We start from the raw sequence: 22,970 nt of genomic DNA, 5'->3' as shown, positions 1-22,970 counted from the left end.
TATTTTTAAAGATGTCATATTATTTGATGATTTTTTTTTTGACGTTGTCTAAGTGAAAAATGAGGATGACGTAGTGATGATAAAATATCATTCAAAATGATATTTTATTATTTTTATGTCAATCTTCTAAATAAGCTGAAAATTTGATTATTTATGTAAATATATATATTTTTTTTACATTGATTAGGAAAAGGACTCGATCCGGTGGCACGTCTGGCATCAAGACTGCTCTGCTTATCGGGGCGCGATCTTGGGCGAAACCATTCCTCCGCGGAAAAAAAAAAACAAAGAAAATAAAACGGAATAATCTTCCCTTCTTCTCCCGTTATAACGGTCTCGGCCAACCAACAAAGCTAATCAAAGGAAAGAAGCGAGAGAGCGGGAAAGCGAGTCGCAGATCGCATTCTTGCCCCATCCATGGAGGCGAACCAGCCGGGATCCGAGAGAGACAAAGGGAGCTTGCCGTCCCCCATCGCCGTCGTCTGTAGCTTCTGGAGAGGTATTTCTATCGCCTTCCCTCCTTCGATCTCGTTCTTTCTCGTTATTTGTTTTCTCGGATCTTTAGCGGCGATGTGTTGCTGAGAGGGCCTTCTTGGAATCGAAGGAGAGTCGGAATGTGGGACGATTTCAATTAGAACTGTAAATTTCGCTAATTAAACGCATTTATTGCGAGGCAGGGTATGGAATGAATCTAACTTCGAGATAGGATTCAGGACAATTCTCCTGGTTCGTTTCTTGGCCCTTGAATTGGGGTGTCGGAGTCTTTTGAGGTCTTGTAATTGTCAGGGTTCTGGATCTTGTTTTTAGGAGGAAAACTATCAGGGATTACCTATTAGACAACCGAAGTTATGTACTCCCTTAGTTTGAGTATAAACTTGAAATCTTTCTTGGATCCGGGTGATTGTAATTGTATTTTACTGATGCAACGATGGGCTCTGTTGAACGGCCTTGTTGTGATCCAATGATCGCCACTGCTGAGGTTTATCTCATGGCTACAGCCAGTGCAGCACTACAATTTTGTTTCAAGAGCTACAAAGTCCTGTCGCACAATTTGAAGTAGAAGAGACTGAAAAGTGTATTGAAAATTTGTTTGTGCTTTGTGCTTTCATGGAAACTTTTTTATCTTTATCTTTCTTCTTTATTTTTTCTCAATTTATAAGCTTCAACCGCGAGTGCTTCAATGTCTACTCTGTTGAAAGGTACTCCAAACCTTGATATTGATTTCACATGGGAAATAACATTGCCACCAGTCCCCTTTCATATACTAGGAGAATTCTTCAGTGTCGGACCCCTAAGTGGGTATTAAGAAAGCCTGTAATATCATGCATGCATGTGTGCTTACCTGTATGAGCATATTTATGTGGTGGTGGTTATCATTGTATTATGTTTAAACTTTCATGTATGATTTTGACGTACATATTGTCTTTTTGTTGTTTCTTGCTTTCTACATCATGAACCAGACAACTTTGTTTAATTGGTTGAGTTAATTATCTTTCTGTTATGGCAAGTTATATGGGCGTATGCCTTTTTTCTATGTGACCATTCATAAACAAATGCAAAAGTTGTAGTGCAGTTTTTTTTCCCTCTTAATTGTTTAGTAAAAGCTAAAAGAGGGCATCTTTTTATTCCCAAAGATCTTTTTGGAGATATTTTTTTCATTGTGTAAGTGCACGGACAGAGCTAGGATCGTTCTTGTGGGAGACCAGGAAACATGAGACATTCATATGATGGGTTTCTAGCAAGGTGAAATCTTGCATGTTGGCATACTAGATCTCAAAGGTTCATGTTCATATTTTACTAGCTCTAGATGTTTGGACCTGACTTATTTCTTCTGGCACATCACTTCTCTTTTCTCTAGTCTAATCCTTCAATGTATTAGGAGCTTACCATTCCATAGTATCAATAGCAAAGCATCAACTCATACTAAAGATGTGGTGAAGGAAAAAGGGAAGTCAATAAGGTTTGCCATGGTTGTTTCTGAATACTGCAACAATGGAGAAATTTATGAATTGTCAATAAGATTGAGACATATATGGCCCTTACCAAATACCATATTTCATTGTTGAATGAAAATTTGCAGACACTAAATCATATCCATCACATGTAGGAAAATTTAAGAAAAGGTAATCTCTCTCTCCTTTTAAAAAGGTATATTCTGTGTTGACCCTTAGTCCAGCTAGTAGAAGAGATACTGTTGTTTCAAATCTTTGGGAAATGGGAGCATTTTCCTTTATGGAGGTATTTTTTATATTATTTTAGTTAGTAGGTTACAACTTACAAGACTTTCCTTGATGGTATTACTTACCATGTATAGTGGGATTTGAGGATGATATGAAAAATGTTGACAAGGTGATTGATTATATTGTGAAAACTAGCATCTGTGCGTTATTTTAAGGAGGGTGCCATATTTCCAGGTAAGGCTCTTGCTATTTAGCCTTAGCAAGATCAAAGACTTTAGAAATTTGCAATGGGAACTTAGCTATTGTAACCAAGAAATATGGCATTACATAATTAGGATGATTATTTAATCATTAAGGTCGTGGGCATGTATCAAAAATTACTTATTTTGTCAATTTTATTTAATTTGGACCTAGGCTACTATGTGCATGATTGCATTCAAAATTGAATAAACAGATACCAAATTCAGGTCGAGAGTAGTTTACACACCTCTAAACAACATTCTGATTTTACAATTATTTTTAAATTTTATTTTATTTTTTTAATTTTTAATCCAAAAATATATTTTTAATTTAAAAAACTATAGATTTAACAAAAATTAAAGATTCTAGTCTTATTGTGTAGATCATCCATAGATCTATAACATAGCATGAAATTATACCAAAATCAAAAATTTTGGCATGATCTTCTCTTATTTTTAATTTTTCGGAAAAAGAGGAGGAATGGAGGTGGGGGAGAGGCATGTTGCCTTGTTTTGAGTTGGATCCACCTTTAATCGTCAAATCTCCGGCATTTTTTGGCAAAAGGGGGGGCGGAAGGGGGGGGGGGATTGTGAAGAGAAACAGAAGAATGGCACCGAACCAAACCAATGTGAACCGGGTGTTTCGCACTGGTTCAGCTCTGAACCATCTGGTTTTGAGTGGTTTGAGTCCCATTTTGAAAAACTAGGCCAAACCGTCTCTGCCCTGCATTGGTTCGCTTCGGTGTGGGGTGAACTTGGCGGTTCGGCCTAGTTCGGCATACCATCATATCCAATCGTCAAACTCCTAGCTTCTTATATCACTGCTTTTGCCAAATAAGCACTAAAACATTGGCATGTGGTTATGCCCTCTATGCTTGCTCCACATTTATATCTCTTCATGGTGATCTGTGCAACTTTGCTAAATTTTGTGCTGTCCTGCAAGGTTCCTTGTTCGTGTAGTTCTTGCAATGCACATGGCATATATGTTTAAAATCCATTTGTAACCATGCTGCATTTCTCATATCCTCTATTAATATGATATTTTGGCATGTGGGGCTTGTTGGGTGTTACACATCATTGAAATGAGCAGTATCTGCATCAAAATGCACTGCATATGGTAACAGAATCACTGCAAAGATCTGACGGTATAGATGCCACTGTAACAGATTTTTCATTGCTACTGTCGAAGTTGTTGGATGTCCAATATAATAATCTAAAATAGTTCAGAACTATATATATGCTGTCAGTTCCTCATTTACTATTTATGCTCATTATATCCACAAACCAGTGTGAATGGCATATGTTTTGTTCATGTTTGAGGCATGCGACTAGTAATGATGTGAAGATGACATTCTTTCGCTTGCACTAACTTTTTCTTTAAAATGCTTTCTCCTTATTCCCTATAGACAGCTGAATGCCAAGTTTCCTTTACCTATTGCATTCATAGTCCATGATTGTTAAAGTGATGAAGGTGCTGTCATTATATGACCAAGTTTTCTTTACCCTTTTTTTTTCCCTAATAATGTGGTAACAGATTTTGATTTAGAAAAGGAAAGAAGTGGGCTTGATGAACAGGGACTAAAAATTGCTGAAAATCAGGAAATTAGTCAGAAGAACAGGAGGAAGCTAGCAGAGAGTACTCGGGGTATGCTACATGTCTTTCCAGCTGCTTAGTACTATTTGCTAGTACTTTTTTTTGTTCTTACACCGGCAAGTTCTCAGCTAAACCAGCATCTAAAAGTTTACCAGTGGAACTTTGTTTCTGTCATTTTCTGAGGCATGCATGTAAATTACTGCACAGATTTCAAGAAAGCATCAGCAGATGAGAAGCTAAATTTGTTTAACTCCTTGCTTAAGAATTATCAAGAAGAAGTTGATAATCTTACAAAGAGAGCAAAATTTGGAGAAAATGCATTTCTTCACATCTACCAACAGCTTTATGAAGCTCCAGATCCTTATCCAGTTCTTGCCTCAATTGCTGTAAGTTTATTCTGAATTAAATCGGTATTTTTCCTTCAGATATTATTGCAGTTCTCTGCATTTTCTCCCTGTTATTATTTGCTTTGCACTTATGAAGCTTTTAATCCTTGTGGTTCTCTGCTGATATAAATTTTGTAGTTAGATTATCGTGTCCACATTTCCTAAATTTCATCTCTCCCCTGTCCTGGATTACATGTTTTGATGTGGCTTTGTGTAGTTCTTCTAGAAGCGTTGCTTTTTGAATGGCTATCCTGCATTCTCTATTTTAGGAGCAAGATCAAAAATTTTCTGAACTTGGATCTGAGAATCGAAAAATGAAGCTTGAGCTTGAAGAGTACCGGACGGAAGCTACTCATCTAAAGAACCAGCAGGCTACTATTAGAAGACTTGAAGAGAGGAACCGCCAGCTTGAGCAACAGGTTAGCATCAATGGTAGAATCGTATTATTGACAGTACTAACTTTTGCTTTCCCCTAAAATTCGGCTGTCTGTGATTCATGTCAAGGCACAAGGTTTGTTGTAAATTAGTCATTTTCTCTGCATTTCCTCTATCTCTGATATGCTAGATGGTGGGAATTACATTTGACTTTCCTTGCTCAGTTACCTTCATGTGGAAAATTCAATTGCCTTTCTGCCTCTGCCTTTTTTGTCCTCATACAGGAAATGAGATATTTCTTGTTCTCTTTTGCTTTCAGGATTGTCTGGATGCTCATAGATCATCAATTTGTTAATGTTTAGTCCTGTTTCCTGATAGTCACTCTTTATATGATATCCCACTAGATTTGTGGTTGACTTCAAAGAACCAAATAACGGACCACCTTTACTGAAATCTAGATGTCATGATATGCATAAAAACGCATCTGCAACAGCTTCTGTGCTGGTTGAGTGAAGCACTTAAACATTTTTGGCCCATGTGCTCATAATGAGGACTTCATGGACAAAATAGAAACTTTTCATTTTTCATTTTTTTTTTTTCATTTTTTTTTTTTGAGAGAAAACTTTCCATGAACATTCTTGCCTTATGACACACTGAGATTTATCCTATTTTGGTTTGTTGCAATTAAGGAAAGAAACTAACAACATAGTTGGAGGGATGGCGATAGATCTGTGCAATGCTATTTGCAAATATAAGTGATTAGGATGCCAGGCAGAATTAAGATATCAGGAAGGTGGAATTTAGATCAATCCATGGGAGCTCCTCTATAATTTAGGGATGTAAATTTTGGATTTGTGTATGATAGATGAACATCTTGATCCAATTTCATTTCTTAATCTGTCGGGATTTGAAAATTGTGTCAACTGACTGGCTTCAACTCAGATTCCAATCTGTTATCCAAATTCAAATAGCTCTACAAATGATATTTGAAAAAATTTTCTTTTAATAATTTTTCTTCCATGTGTTCGTTGCCTTATCTTAGGATTTCTTTCAACATAAATATTGTTATGCAGTGGTGGAATTATCTAGGAAATGTAATACTGATGCCTCTGTGTGACTGTCTACAGCAATGTCGATGGGGTGTGGGGTGAAACAAGTTTGTTAAATGCATTTGTTATATCAGTATATGTACTCTTTCTTTGGTCTTTCTCTAGGTTATGTTGAAGAAAGAAAATTATGAAAAAATGGGAGTGTGTATCAGATGAATAAAAAAAATATAAAACATATTTATCAAAACAGTTAACTACTTGACACAATCACCACCATCCTTAAGATGTTTCCTTGTGGGTATCCACTTCCATGATGTTTACTAACTTCCACTGAAATCATAATCTACGTTAGTAATAATTATTTTCCCCCATTCTTCTTCTGATTTTGAGTATTTCTAAGTTGCAGACAAGTTATTGTTTATTGATAAAGTTAAAGTCAGCTACTGGGTTTCCAGGCACTACTTGTAACCTTATATACAATGTTGGGAATTAGTATCCTAGGATATTTAGCTTTGAAACTGGCTACCCTTTTATAGATGTTCGTTGCATTTGCATCTACATGCATCTGGCTGGAAGCCCCTTAAAGAAGCCTTTTTTTTTTTTAAAGTTGAGAAAATATTGTAATTTAAAACAGGTCAGGAACCTGTCTATAACATTAAAAAAGCGAATAATTTATAAAATTAACCCACACTTTTATGACAGTGATTATAATTAAACAGTAATTTGTTAAAATCAAAATGAGATTGTAGAAAGGGATAATAAGATATAGTAAAATGTGGTACTGAAACATCAAGTAGTCATGTGCTAATGTCATAGGCTTGTAGTATGTATGTTTATACCATCTCTACTGAATTCACATTTCTTTTTGTCTCTCCATCATAAATGTTAGCCATTGAGTTGCTATGTAGACTAAAACATGTGTCATGTAATAGAATGTCCATCCAAACTTACAGTCTTTATTTAGTTGATGCATACTTATTTTTATTGAGCTTCAGATGGAGGAAAAAGTGAGAGAAACTGTGGAAATGAAGCAACGTAGCCTGGCTGAAGAAAACCAGAAAACTCTTGAGGTCCTGAAAGAGAGGTAATCCGATTCAGTTTATAACTTTGATAATTGATTGCTCTTGTATTTTTCTAATGATAAATGTCTGAGACTTCAGACACCATCATCATAGCCATGTGTAACTGAATTTCACACTGAAATTTGTAACTTATGCCATGCTGGTACGGTGGCAGGGAACTTCTATTGCAGGATCAACTATGGCAAGCCAAGGAAAGTGTGTCAAATATGCACAAACTACATGAGTCTGCTCAAAGCCAGTTGCTTGAACTTCGTACTCAATCAGGTACAATGCTCACTCTGAACAAAATGAAAATGAGGTCTTCCTTTCTGTCCTACCATGGTATGAGACATTAGTTGCCTTGCAATGTTCCATAAGAACTAAAATGGTGTATTTTGGTGCATTTTTTTAAATAATTTCAGAGGAAGAAAGAGCAGCAAAGGAATCTGAGGTCAATCTTCTAATGGATGAGGTTGAACGAGCTCAAGCACGTCTACTGAGTCTTGAGAGGGAAAAGGTACGTCTTTAATTTGTGTCTAAATTTAGGAAGTTTATATTAGTTTCCAATTTATTATGTGTGATGTTGGCTTCCTCCTCTATCTTTTGATTCAGATTCATCTGTATCTGAATGAACTGTGAAATTTTTCATTGCTTTTTATTATGCTTCCATTACTTGAACATGTGACCTTATACTCTGTGAAGTTCATGGTCTTCATCATTTTGCTTATAGATTTTAAGAGATCTTCTCATTGACTTTCACATGTTATATGACATGTCTTGATTTGCAGCTAATAGATGACCAGATTTTAACTGAACCTAGGTTATATAAGCAGGCTATCAACAATAGTCTAAATCTTGCCTTCTTACCCTTTTGTTGATATCCTAAACTAATTGTTCCAAATAACCCATCTGGGGAAATATTGGTGTCATTATAGTATCAGATCAAATCCTTCCTAGGATATGGTTCTTTCCCACGGCTGAAAGAGATTGCTATCCTCATCAGAGCCACGCAACTAGGCCCACAGCCCAAGTGAGCTTAGCATCAAGCTACCCAAAAAACCTTGAGCACCACAATGACATATTTAGACATGTATCAGAAAAAAAAAAGTCCTCTGCCTTAGAACCAACGGGAACCCACAAGTTTAAATTCTTCATTTATCAAAAAGTCAAAGAAGAAGAGATGGTATACAAGCCAATATTGATTCATGAGATGATGAGAATACCCTCTGACTGATCTGATTGTATAGGAGCAGACAATCGAGATAAGGTCATCTAATGGCATATAATATGGTTAATTGCAAAATTGGATTGTTGAGTTGATGAAGATCATGTTCAAGAGAATTTAGTTAGATGGTTCCTTCACCTTTGATTCGACTTCGTTTGATATATCAAGACACATGGGTTTCTTTTTTGTATTTAGTAAAATGTTTTTGGGAAGCCTTCATTGAAGTAGGTGTTTAAAGATACATGTTACAAAAGAGGGTTATCTATATTAGGAACGGATTCAAATAGAATATTAGCAAACAGGTCTTACATAATGCAAGTTTCAGTTTCTAGGATTTTTGTGTATGAGGTTGCGATTGATCTTTGGAGAGTGTAAGGCAGACCAATAGTTAATTTCTGATCATAAATTTATTTGGAAAAAGGAGAAATAGGAAAGCTATTATAATGAGGAGAGAAGATGATGTTTTATGGTTGTGGTGTTATGAAGTTTTATGTTTCCAAATTGAAGTCATGACTTTATGTATTTTCATCATTAATGCCTCTTGTTATTGTGCTAATTTTTTTTCTTTCCTTCAATTTGCTTGTGGACTATTAACATTTCCATTAATAATCCCATGCAGGGAATTTTGCATTCTCAGCTGCAGTCGACAAATCAAAAAAATGAAAATACAAGGTCTGATTGTGAGGATTTTACCATATCTTCCTAGGGTTTTGTGCATCATCTTTTCTCCTATGTTTTTGAATCCTTTTTTAACTCATCAAGGTTGTCAAGTTCACTAAATGGTTTCTAAGTTCTTTGTTATCACTTATCAGATCGCATGCAGAAATAACTGGGAACTAATGCATTGAGTTGCTAACAGTAATTTTAGTAGATTTTATTTCACTAGGTTGAGTATTTGTGCTCTTCAGTTGGTTTTTTCTTGATCTTACAAAGCGCTTGTTCCAGTGACTATTTGGAGTCGAGCAATATCCTTGAGAGTTCCTTGAATGCGAAGGAGAAGATAATCTCTGAGTTAAACATGGGACTCCATGATATGGAAACTGCTTTATCTAAGGAGAGGGAGCAGCACATGAATGAGATCAAGAAGTTGAATGCATTGCTCAATGAAAAGGTTTTGAACTACTACTGATTCTATTTTTCATCATACCTTGAGTTTTGCAACTCTTGTTTAGGTTTGTTAGTCCTGAGTAGTTCTAGTGTCCTTAATACAGAACCAGTCTATTATGTTATTATACATGCATTTGATAAAGATTATGTTGTTGGGGTAAAGACAGAACTGTAAGATTTTTGATATACCCATGCGTAACCTCCAGAAAGTTCTAAGTAGAAGACCAACTGCTGATTACTACTTATTAAGTGATAACTTAAGCTGATTGCATTTGGTGCAGGTTAAAGGAGGGTTAAAGTTTTGATTCTTGAGTAACTTGTTTTGGCAGCCTCACCTTTTGGTTCCATGAATTGTATGTCCACATAAAACATAGATCAGAAATATACAAAACATATACTGCCTCATTTTTAGCCTTTAGTCAGTAGATCTTGATAAATGTTCTAGATTCTCAATAAGGTCCACTTGAATCCCACATAGGATTGTACCCTGAACATGTTACACATGTATGTATCTAAGAGGAATTTTGCACCAAAAGGTTTCGAGCTGAAATCTAGTTAGTACATTGTAGTTGATCCCTCCCTTACCTCCTCTCTCTTTACAAAAACATGGCCATCTCCCAACATATGTACACTTGTCTGCACATTCATTTGCGTGATTTCTAGTCTGAATATGAGTGAGCATGGAGAATTCTTAACTGTACATAAACACGCTACATGTATGTTATTTTCATTATAATATATGATGACAATGAAAACATTCCCATGCAATCGCAAACTGAACTTTAACACAGTCTCTGCTGTTTCATGTGTGCATTTTAAGTTGTCAAGAAATCAGTTGGAACCTTCAACAGCCAGTGTTTAAAAACTTGAAGTTCTCTTTAATTTTTTATTTTCATTTTCTCATTCATTGACAGGAGACTGCTCTTACAGAGATGAGAAAAGAACTTCAAGAAAGACCTACTGCGAAACTAGTGGATGATCTGCGTAAAAAAATCAAAATTTTGCAGGTGCTTATACTAGGTTGATATATCATCATATGTGTTGCATCTTATAATGGATCATATTTGGAAGCTGTAGATTGGTTAGAATTTGTGGAGACTTTAGTTTGTGCTCAGTTCTTGCTGCTGCCTTCTGACCAATCCATTAATAGTGATGGCATGAACCATATACCAGGTTACATGTAATGCTAATTAAATGATGCCTCATGTTAGAGAACTGCATGGAGTAGGCATAATTATGTGAGTTTATGATATGCTGCTTAAAGAACAGAAAATAGAACTTTCTTTGTACTGTGTGAGCTCTGTTCAATATGTAGTTGAATTTATCCGTCATGTATAAACCCTTTTTTTTTTTAAAAAAAAAAGATGTTTCATGTATTTACTATGATCCAATTGGTTCTGATATTGTTACATTATTTTTTTCAAGTTGTTCTTTGAATATATTCCATGTTTTATGCCCATTTTAATTATTTATTAGAAACTTTTGCACAATCATTATTCTGAAATTCTTATTCCTCTTTCTCCTGATAATAATTTTCTACATTTAGGATAACATATTGAAAACATAATGGTTGTGTTCTTGAAGGAAAATGGGAGAGGATTAAAAGTGTAAAAGGTATATATCATTATGTAGATAACTGTAGACTTTTCGAAAGGTGTTTAAATTTTGATCATTGGGCTTATATTAGCAGATAGATCTTTTTATGTGGTGTTACGTCACTGACAAATTACCTATTTATTCTTTAAGAAATTATATGATGCCAATCTGATGCAGCTGATTTATGTTATTTCTGAAGAAGAAAAACTTATAAGAAAAGAAAGAAAATAAGCTTGAAAGAAGAAGAAGGAGAAGCAGTTATAAACACTTACTAATCTTCCAGTTCCCCATTTTGTAGGCAGTTGGTTACAACTCAGTTGAGGCTGAAGACTGGGAACTGGCTTCCAATGGGGAAGAGATGAGCAAGTTGGAGTCCCTTTTACTTGACAAGAACCGAAAAATGGATCATGAATTGACACAATTGAAGGTCTGAATTTAGCTTTGATACATGAATGTCCCCATCCTTTTTTCCTCAAATTTTTGTAAGACCGATAGAAATACCTGAATTTAATATGCTGAGCTAGTTGCATATGAATTCTTATATGTTCCAATGCTTTAGATATGTAATAGCAATCCTTTCAGTTGCTGGTTGAAGGTTGCTTCTCTTCACCATAATCAGTTTGTAACTGCTTGCTCCATTTTAACACTTTTTACCTTATTATCAAGGTTCAAATTTTAGAGAAAATAAATTTGCTGGAAGCAGCTGAAGCGAAGATTATGGAACTAACTGCAAAGGTGGATGAACAACAGAAGTTAATTACAAAACTAGAAGATGACATACTAAAGGTTTTTTTCTTTGTCCATTTGCGGCTACAATCACTTATAAAGTTGCTTACATATCTTTCCTCTTTTTTGCAATGTATACCTCATCTTGACTTTGCTAATGTATTTCATCTAACTTTTTGACAAAATCTGGACATATGCATGGATACAATTGAAATTATACATCCAACAAGTAATTCAAAGATTCTATTTCATTCTTAATTACTATCCTTGAGTATTACCTTTTCTCCTTTTCTGATACAGGGTTGCAGCTCCACTGAACGGAAGGGCTCACTTTTGAATGTTTGGGACTTTCAGGAGATGGGGACAAGTGAAATTTCTGAGGTACTAGTTGTTAGCTTAAATTTAAATTGTTCTTAGCATGGTTTTTCAGACAAATTCTAGCTCTGATACACTGTTAATTTCCTTTTTTCTGCATTCATGTTTTTCTTATTTACTTTTTTAATTATATATCTTCCTTAAGCCAATGACATTTGAACACAACGTTCGAATATATGTATTCTGTTTCTGAATACTGTTGCGTCATCATAAGACATTAATACGACATAAAGGAGTTATCAATATTGGCATTAGCAAAAAATTTTACTATTATTTCTGCATATAAGGAAGGAATCATTTAGTTTTTGAGCATGTAAATGATTGGGATCGGGGTTCCAAGCTCTTCTATATGTCCTTCTTAAGGAAAATAACAAAAGATGGCGGACCAGTTCTTTCACAATCCGAAAATTTCTGTGTGTCTCTCAAGCATAATGGTGAATCCATTTTTGGCATATCTTGGTTCCTCTTAAATTTGGCATCAGGTCCTCCCCATGATGTTTCTTTCTGGGTATGTGCTCTCTCTCTCTCTCTCTCATGATCCGCCGTTCCTTTATAAGAACTCACATGGGTTAAAAGACGTAGTTTTAGATAGACTGTTGGACATTCAGGAGGAAAATTGGGTTATAAGATTGATATAGGTAAATGTTGTACTTTTTATATAATTTAATAAATGTCCAATGCTGTTTATGATATCTTCATGTGATTGTTTGATGATGCTAAATAAAATATATGACGTGCTAGTACATTAATCAACAAGTCAGGGCATGTATTTATTCTATTATGTGGAGCTTGATTAAAATAGAGCTATTGTTGATAAATGATGCACTAATGCATGAATTACAGTTTGGAGTATCTACTTGCTTCATTTTGTGCAACATGCAGTTTTATCTAAACATTAGTGTGTGAAATTCATAGGGATGATTTACCATGTTGAGCAAACTATCGGTTATTCGGTTGCACAGGAGTTGCCTCCTGCAAAGCCGAGTTAGCTACATGTAGAGGTTGGAAATCAGATCCATTTTGCTGAGCTAACTTGAAGTTGACAATTTGAAGATAAAGACTCTGACCCTTTCTATATATGCATATCAGTGTCCATCTGTGCCTCAAAACCAAGAACAAACCTCCTGTAAAAGTGAAATAGCCCAGTAAGTCACCGTTAACTGCTTTGCTACTGAAATTGAAACATGAAAACTGAAATTAGTGGATGCTAATAAAGTTGAAACATGAAAACTGAAATTGCTTCTCTTGTAAAATGATTGCTGTAAGTAATGATATTTATGGTTAGTCTAGATTTATCTAATAAAGTTTGAAGCCAACTCTCCCATGATAATCATTGCTACATCGTGTGAAGAGCGAACATCCCTTGGCTGGTCTTGGATGCATGCTAACTCTAGTCCTGGAAAACTACAGCCATTAGGAATATTTAATACTCATTTTCTAGTAGTATGTTTGCAATATTGAACATCATCTAATGAATTCGTTCCCATAAAATGCATCTGCTTATTTACCAAAAAGAAACCGCATATGCTTGCTTAGCAGTGCATCTATGTTACATTTTTTGTGTTTTTTCTGAGCGGGCAATTAGAATAACAAAATTATTGTTGTTTCATTTGCAGTCTTCTGTTTTATCATTTCAGTTTTCTCTGTTTATTACACAACAGGGTACAGATCAAAGGCATACTTCAGATCAAGATCAAAGTTCAATGCTAAAAGTAATTTGCAATCAGCGTGATCGTTTTCGAATGCGCTTACGAGAAACAGAGGAGGTATGATTCTGATAATATACCAACTGCAACTATCCATTTAATTTTCTCCAGTCTGTTTTCATCCTGTTCTTAAGGCCATATATTGTAGGAAATGAGGCAATTGAAGGAGAAGATGGGGATGCTAGCTGTAGAACTGGAGAATACTAAGGCTGATAATGTGAAACTCTATGGGAAGATCCGTTATGTCCAAGATTATAATCTTAAGAGGCTCGTCTCTAGAGGGCCAAAGAAGGTTGCTTGCAGAATTTTATGATGTATATGTTTTTTGTGTTGTGATATTTTCTTGTGTTAACCTTTTTGTTCTATTATCCTTTCCAGCATGCAGAAGATATTGAAAGTGGTTTCAGTTCGGATGTTGAGTCCAAGTACAAGAAGATGTATGAGGATGACATAAATCCCTTTGCTGCTTTCTCAAAGAAGGTAGGCAATTGCTTCTTTTTTTCTTTAAGTTCATGTCTGTAGGCCATATTTGATAGAAAGGCAAGCTACCGTTTTTATTAGAACCATCAAGCATTGTCCCAATTATTTGGAGACTTAAGGCCAGCATTATGAATCCTCATTTGCCAGTCATTCGTATTAAGGGCTACCTCTGATGTTATTGCAGATATTTCCAAACCCTTGTTGGACTATGATGCAAGCTAGTGTCAGCTTCTTCAAAATTGCCAACCATTAGAATTTGCCAAAAGAATTTCAAACTCTTTGTTGGCACAATTATCCAAATGTCTTTTGCTCTCATGCTCATTAGAGGATTATTAGAATCTTGCCTTTCCCTTCCATTGGAACATAAGGATGACTTATAACGTAATTCGTTACTGTCATGCCTCTATTATCATCCTTAGATGTCATTTTAGTTTGACTTGTTACAAAACAGTTCAATCCTAAGGTATCCTCCATTTTATTGAGCTTAAATATTTCTCTAGAAACTTAATTCGAAAATTAAGATTGTCCTAATATTTATGTGCGTATCGTGTTCTTGGTTTATAACAGATATTATTAGTTCTTGAAGACTTGTTCCTAGTCCAAAGCTTATTGGCAATATGAAACAGTAGAGACCATATTGGTTTGGCATGTAAGAGATCATCTAGTTCATTGATTTCATATGAAGCATACAAATCATGTTTCATATTCTGTTTATTTCTATTGTTTATACCTTAGAATTGCACCTTACTGATTCTAAGTTCCTAATGTACAAAAATGATGGAAGTTGGTCCAGAGTATAGAACATTCTTCCATTTATTTATATCATTGTTTTTGTTTCACTATTTTTGTTCCATGTATCTTCTGATACACCAACTATACATAATTGATTCAGGAAAGGGACCAAAGGTACAAGGAACTTGGTTTAAGAGATAAAATTACACTGAGCAGCAGCCGTTTTCTTCTTGGCAACAAGTATGCTTTTAACATACTCTTTTACGTGTAAATTTATTTTGATGTTTGCTCATGTTCTCTATGCTTTGTATCTTATACTTTTCCAGAGTTTCTAGTTTGATTGACTTTGCTGTTGGATTAGACTTCAGGTTGTTAACTCTACTCCATGCCAACTCCATGCCCACATGGAAAGATGATGTCTCCATCATATTTCATTCACTGTTTTTTCAGCATCTAATCCACCTTTGACATCTTCTTTCTTGAATATCTTCTTACACAATTCTGGAAAATCATAAAAAAGAAAAATATCTAAATTAATTTAATATAGTAGGTGAACCAAGTTTGCATAAGGGTATGACAAGTACTTTGTCTACGGATGTATATACACTAATATATGTCCAATATTTATATCATGATCTAGAAATAGCCCGTGTAGGGCTGAAATCGGATCAGATACCAGTATATCCATATCCATATTTATTTTGTCTAATAAATATAAATACGGATATGGATATTATTCGGATGCAAAAATTCATATCCATATTTGTTTTAAATAGATGCGGATACAATTCGGATACTAAAAGTATAGATATAATTACGGATAAGTTGGATAATTAAACTTCATGACTATAAAATCAAAGATATTACTATATAGGTGATAAATCAAGTTAATAGTATATTTATAATTTTATATAGTTGTATATTTTTTTAAAAATTAAATAATGCTATATAAAATTATATAAAATTATAGATAGATTCGGATATTCAGATACGGATTGGATAGTTGTCTATCCATATCCATATCCTTTTTTTTTTTACGGACCTAGATACGGATGTAGATATTAGTTGGATCCTTAAATTTCTATCCATATCCGGATTGATTCGGATATGAAAATGGATCCAGATGGATATTATCCATACCCATTTCACCCCTAAGCCCATGTCATCATGCCATCATAGCAGCCATTTTTTCATTCAACTAGATTCGATTTTTTAAATTACATTCTTGAAAATGACCTTGCACCAGCGTTATTGGGTGAATTGATTGTATGGGTGCTTATTAAGAATAAAGGACTCTGGGACATATTATGATTTGTATACTAGACCAGTAAAGAAATTATTAGTAGCAATATTGCTGTCTTAGCTCAATTGTAGAGATTGTTAAGCTTCGCTTAATGGTCCAACTTCCAAAGCCTAGACCTCTGGTCTGCGGAACAAGTGCCTTTTGTGTTCACTCATTTAGTAATTGTCGTTAATTTAGTACTTCTGATATATCTGTGGGTTTGTGGGTGCTATATTTCAGTCCTTTCTAGCATTTGTGCATCACTTAAGAAACAAAGCTATGGTAAAATACTTTGCACATGCACATGTGATGTACACAAAGTACTGCTCAGAGCTTCATTACGTTCCTAGGATTTTGGCTTGTATGATATGTGAAAAGATCATAGCTTATTCTAGTTATACGTATGGGGCTAACTGTCTCCAAGGGTTTTTGTTAATAGTACTCTTGCACTACATCCTACTTTACACAACTTTCATTCACTACTTGGAGCAAACTAATGACATGCTTCCTTTATTATTTTTTCCTATATTTATGCGGACATAGATAATTCTGGAAAAAGAATTTTTTACTAGCTTTAGAGCAATTATATGTAATCGAATGCCTGTTAGCTGGATCTAATCCAGTCATTTTATAGTTCAGGTTGGTCAAGGGTTCTACGTATGGTATGTTCGAACTGATTACCTGAACTAACTTATTTTTAGGTCTCATCAAGTGGTCATATCTGATCAGGTCGATTTGACAAATTCATATTGGATCCAGTTGTAGTCTTGGTCTCAATTATAGACTCATGTCTACTGCAAGTCTAGACAGGTTAAAACTTAAGTTGGGTAGGGAGCTGGATCCTATTACCCACTCGCAACCCTAATTATATGCATTACTTCTCGAGTCATAGACCTTAATTCTGTAATAAAGACTAGTTTTGCTTTGGACTACATTCAGAGGGAAGGCATGACCCAGGAAAATGTAGAGTTAAAATTCATAACATTTCCCTTTCAGATTTTTCAATGTTTTATTGATTTCTTCATGTCATGGCTTAAGACAAAGAGGTCATCTTGTTATTACATATATTTTGAATATGGTTTAGCCTGACAGAGGATGATCCTGTACTGCAAGTTGTGAAACCACCACGCTTTGTACCTTCTGTAATGGTTTTTTCTCTCTGTATCTGTGTTGTTTTTGAGATTACATGAAATGCTCATGAAAATTGCAAGTTACATGCCTATTATCTTTCTTTCTTTTTTTCGGTTCATGAATGTTATGATATCTTTTCTATTATTGATTAAGATGTCAAAATCAACTATTGTCTCTCTGATCTCACAGGTATGCTCGAATATTCTTATTCTTTTACTCTATTGGGTTGCATCTCCTTGTATTTACATGTCTTTACAGAATGTCAACCTTAAGCCATCTCTCAGGTAATTCGAGCTAACTATGAATCGACTTATAATTTATCTTAGCCTCACTGATCCATTAAAATTTAAGGAAAAACAAATTTGAATTTCGTGTCTAGAGTGCAGCACCAGTCATGGCCATGACGAAGTTATTCTTGATGCTGGGAATCATACGCTATCTCACGCACTCTAAGCAACTAATCGGACGGTGCACCTGTATTTTACGAGTTTAGGTTTTTCATGTAAGAAGCGCCATTCTTGGCTCCTTTGTTAAAGGGGCAGCCAATGTACATAAGATCAGAACAGCATTCTGATTTTGTTTGTATCCAAGTAATATGCAGCAGTTCACTTACAGGCATAGATGAGAAAGGCACGTGCGGAACATGCGCGTGAATTGGAAATTCCATTCCGTGCACTGATTTCGCGTGCAGCAGCCCAAAGTTTTTGTTTTGTTTTTTCGCTTTTGTTTCTGTTTTTGCTTTGTGTGTGCGTGTGTGTGTTTTGCGAGCGGGGTTGGGAGTGTAGCTGTTCAAACGACTACTCCCTCCTGCCAGTCCGCGACTGCTGATATTTTGTTTTGAGAAACAAATATAAGCCCTCTGAGCAAGCACAGCGACATCACTCAGATGTTGGAGAAGACCGCAGACTGAAAGTTCCGGTTGCTGCCGGGTTAAATGTTCGGTCGATCTTAAGAATTTTAAAAAGACTTTTGGTATGGAGAATGTCGAGATTTCAACTTGGAAAGCGAATACGTTGTATATTGGCGTCGAAGGCAGAAAGAAATTAAAATAGATTCATGATGACCCTGGAATGTTGCCTAAAAAATGTGATTAAGGCCGTCTTATACGTAAAAAAATTCCTTATTAGCACTAGTTTCCCTTCATCGTTGATTCCTTTCTTTTTGCTTCTCGTATCCTATTAGGCTTTCTGTCTATCTTTGCTTGTACGTTAGGAAAAACCCTCTAAACTTGCTCATCAAAGGTGGCATTGGAGAATCAGACGACTACAATGTCGACGGATAGAGGTGGTGAAAATAATGGAGATGAAGGTGCTTTGAAATCCGGTATATGGCAATGTTGCGGCCAATCCCCTCGTCGTCTGGTCGTCGAGAACGAACGCCTGCAAAAGAAAGTCCGCACTGATCGGAGGCGGCTCCGGCGGAGACTCTCCGACGGTCAAGTCAGAGAGGAGACTGGGCAACAGTGAAAAGAAGACAGAGAGCTCAATCGAGAGAGGGAAAGAGAGAGAGAGCAAGCCTGGGAGTTTTTTCCTCGGAGCCCCTAGCACTGTTGCCTTCCCCGATTATATAGTGGAGCGCGGTATGGCGCCGTCATTAATGGCGCGGACAATTGAAGAATTGTCAATTCACCGTAGACTGTCAGAGTCGCCGTAAAGGTATCAAATCGCCGTGAGGCTGTCAAATCGCTAGAGTTGACCCATACTCTAGGTGGGATAATGCCCCTAGGCGGCAGTGTCGCATGCTGTTGTCAGGACCGACAGTCTCTGACAGTAGTACGGCGATCGGAGGAGTCGACCGATCTTAGGTCGGTGGCCAGCTGAGGGGCGTCGGGTAGAGATTCGGACCCTCCGACGGTCAGTCGGGCGGGTCGTGGGAGTTGGGCATCGGACCTCCTGGTACAGTCGGTCGGGAGGGCAGAAAGGGTCTGCCCGACCGACGTACCTTCGGTTGGTCGGCCGGTTTCAGTCAGTCGGTCGATCGGAAGGTCGGCCGGTCGGTCGGTCGATCGGTCGGTCGGCCGGTCAGTCGGTATATCCCAACAGGCAATATTAAGAAGCCTTACCATTCCAGCTGGATACGGTGGCACTATAAGAGTTTTCTTTATCATGTATTTGTTGAGGTCATCAGAGAGTGGATGGATGATGTTGGAAAGATGGATGGTCTTCATCCATTATTTGATTCAAAAAATTGTAGAAATAATGGATGAAAAAAAAAAATTATCCATTCATGTTGGCATATCAATTTGCATATCCCAAATCAGAAGGATGTAAGGAAGAATGGATGGAGCATTGATGAGTGAATTTTTGTATTAACAAAATTAATCCTCATTATTTTTTTGATAAAATTATAATATATTTTTTTTATTTTTACAATCATATTATTTATATATATTTTTATATATACTATTAATCATATATTATTAAATTTTATTACTCATTATTTTAATTGTAATACATAATTTTGATAATTATAATTAAATAATTAAAATTATAAATTATATTCTATTTCTCTATCTTTATTTATTATTTTTATTAACTATTTATATAATATTAACTAACTATTTAAATTAAATTATAAATTAATTAGTTATTTATATAATTAATATATAGATAATTAGTTTGTTAATATTAAATTTATAAAATTATTTATAAAATTAAATTAAAATTAAATATTTGTATAATTTTTTATATTATTATAGATTATAATGATTATAAGTTTATATATTATTTACTTTTTTTTTTAGTATAAAATAAGTGTTATAAATTGATAATAATAATATTTTTATTAAAAGATAGCTTAATAAAAATATTATATAAATATCATTTATCCTTTCTTTCATTCTTCTCGTACCAAATAGAAGATAAGATTATTTCCATTCATCCTTTCATATTTAATTAAACATATGAAAGAATTGATAAAAAATCCATCTATTCTCTCCTCCATTCATTTTTCTTTCAATTTATCCTTCATATCAAATAGAAGATTAGAATATCTAATATAGAGATCCCTCAATTTGTATCAGTGAAAGATGATACACCGATATTTTATAAATATCCTATCAGAAGGCATCTGATAACCGATATTCCAGCAGAGATGAGGTTCAGCCTTCCACTGCCTCGTAAGGGCTACTTTCATGCTGATGCCCTCAGTTTCTCAGCCCCCCAACCCTACACTCGGTTACTCTCAGTGCACATCTAACAACTAGTGTTAGAGTACTTGTCTCGCCAAAACCTTGTCAATGTATCATGTACGTATGTTTAAACGTATCAGAGATTGAAAAAATATAAACCATTAGATGTACTTTACAAGGTCTAAAATCGCGTCAAATAGTCTATATTTGCATTTTGAACCCTCGACATTTAGTTTTCTACCAGGTGTAGAGTCTTTTCTTTACACTGAAGTGATATGTCAAGATATTACGTGTGGCAAAGACCCGCTAGCCCGTCCAAACCATCCTAAATAAATAGATTTGGATAAGGTTAACGATTTTTAGGGTTGGGTTTGATTTACCGTAGATCAACTTGTGCATAAATGGGTCAAGTATGGCTTTGCTATCTTATTTGAATGAGCATGGATTGACAAATCTCTAAATTTATTTACAAAGTTCTAGGATAGTGGTGTTGGGGAATACCCACCGACCGACCGACCGATGGCCGGAGGGACCGACCGACCGATTGACAGTCGGACCGACCGACCGACTTACGGCCGGAGGGACCGACCGACCGATTGACAGTCGGACAGACCGACTGACGCCATCACCGGCCCATCATCGACTTACGACCGACTGAGGATATGTCGGGCGCACCTTTCCCGACCGACTGAACCGGAAGGTCTGATGGCCGACTTACGTAAAACTCGCCAACCAACGGAGGAGCCCGACGCCGCTCAGCTGGCCACCGACTTAGGGTCGGTCGACTCCTCCAATCGCCGTGCAGCCGCCAGACCTTGTCGGTTCTGACAGCAACATGCGGCACGGCCGTCTAGGGGCATTGTCCCGCCGAGAGCATTGTCAATCCTGGTGATTTGACAGCCCCACGGCGACATGACACTTTCACGGCGACTCTGACAGTCTACAGTGAGTTGACAGTTCCTCACTTGTCTGCGCCATTAATGACGGCGCCATACCGTGCTCCACTATATAAATCGGGGAAGGCAACAGTGCAAGGGATCTCCATTCTCACCTTCGAAACCACAGGCTTGCTCCTCCCTCTCCCTCTCTCTCTCGATCGAGCTCTCTGTCTTCATTTCACTGTTGTCCAGTCACCTCTCTGACTTGACCGTCGGAGGGTCTCTGCCGGAGCCGTCTCCGATCAGTGTGGACTTCTCGTTTTTGCAGGTGCTCGTTCCCCGGCGATCGGACGACGAGGCGATTGGCCACAACAAGTGGCATTGTGTAACAGACCATGGCTTGGTCAATGATTTGTTTGCATGATTAGACATGCTATGCAATTAATGGTCAAAAGAATGAATAAAATATAATGTTGAGAAAAGGTGGAGGCCATGTGTATTTATGATTTATCATGTTTTATTCTTCATTAGAAATTTTCTCTTTAGATGCCCAATTCAAAATCTTATGTTTTGAACGTCATTTATTTGATTCTGTGAAGGTACGTAATTGATAAGTAAAGTGTTATTTAGTGGGTGATTGATATGTAATTGTTTATTTTAACTGGACTATTAATGGTGTAGGTATGGCTTTTTTTTTTTTTTTTTGGACTTAATCCAGATTTTATTGGCCTTAGTTGCCACCCTTATGCTAGACCAAGTATAATATGAATCTTGCCAAAATTTTCTAGAGCACATTTAATATATTTTCATGTATCACAAAATTTATTCATGCAGCCTATCACAGCATATAAAAATATAATATTTACATCGTACAATGTGTGCATTAAGTGATTTTATTGTTCTTGTGTTGCTTTTCTATAAAATGAGCTCCTTTCCTATCCCATACTGTTCAAGTTTTCTACTGTGATATTCCATGACACTACGATGGATACTATAGTTTTTTTAAGGTCTCTCATTCGAAATTATAAATTATTTTACTTTCACCGGCTCTAATCCATTTAAGAAGGCAAGCATTTGGAATGGATTGTGCTAGAAATACAGTATTCTTAAGTACATTGATAACATGTGTTTTTATTGCAGTACTAAAATTAAAACCATATCCAATGTGCTTCCTGAGAAGGGTGAAGTACTTTTTATCTTCGGTAGATTTCGTGTTTGATATAAAGCATTAGTTGAAATCGAAACTTATTAATATATCCAAATCCGTTCAACTTAATTATAAATGGTTGGGCATGATTTTGGCTCTCAAATCCCTTTTTAATATTTTTGGTAGAACCTCTCTAACTCAATTATAGTTTTATCCTCCGCATAGCTTGCAAATTTATTTGGTCCACTGAGTGAACCAATACAAATTTGATTTGACTTAGTTATTTAGCCTTAAGATTAGGCCCAATGAAAAATATCTTTTTTATTTTAATCATCCAACTCTATATGAATCCGCTTGTATTTTCTTCCCATTCCCCTTCTCGTGCCCAAACCCTATGCAAGAAGACACTATTAATTGGATCTGGTTCAAAATGGACCATGGGTAATTTATTAGTTAGAAGAAGATAAAAAAATTAAATACATGATGAGATGTATTGTTACTAAAAAAACTTATATATATATATATATATATATGATAGCGTGTATTGTTATGTTATATAAATTAAAAAGGG

The 22,970-nt window shown here is 35.8% G+C and overlaps 1 protein-coding gene across 2 annotated transcripts; it reads left to right on the top strand.

Moving 5' to 3' along the window:
- The first annotated feature begins 224 nt into the window (after positions 1 to 224).
- On the top strand, positions 225 to 17,856 carry LOC105048515 (protein CASP-like). Of its 2 annotated transcripts, none has more exons than XM_073260791.1 (19): positions 225 to 499; positions 3,954 to 4,064; positions 4,221 to 4,399; positions 4,669 to 4,818; positions 6,819 to 6,907; positions 7,060 to 7,169; positions 7,307 to 7,401; positions 8,729 to 8,781; positions 9,055 to 9,220; positions 10,131 to 10,223; positions 11,111 to 11,239; positions 11,479 to 11,598; positions 11,839 to 11,919; positions 13,575 to 13,679; positions 13,768 to 13,911; positions 13,998 to 14,099; positions 14,992 to 15,071; positions 17,434 to 17,528; positions 17,631 to 17,856. In XM_073260791.1, the coding sequence occupies exons 1-19, from the start codon at positions 418 to 420 to the stop codon at positions 17,735 to 17,737; spliced, it is 2,091 nt and encodes a 696-aa protein (XP_073116892.1). In that variant the 5' UTR covers positions 225 to 417; the 3' UTR covers positions 17,738 to 17,856. The 2 variants fall into 2 exon arrangements, with proteins under 2 accessions (XP_073116892.1, XP_010926138.1); XM_010927836.4 differs by having other exon boundaries at positions 17,624 to 17,856.
- Positions 17,857 to 22,970: the final 5,114 nt, after the last annotated feature.

This window comes from Elaeis guineensis, chromosome 7 (assembly GCF_000442705.2).
Source record: "Elaeis guineensis isolate ETL-2024a chromosome 7, EG11, whole genome shotgun sequence".
NCBI lineage: Eukaryota > Viridiplantae > Streptophyta > Magnoliopsida > Arecales > Arecaceae > Elaeis > Elaeis guineensis.
This window is presented reverse-complemented; position numbering and strand designations above follow the sequence as displayed.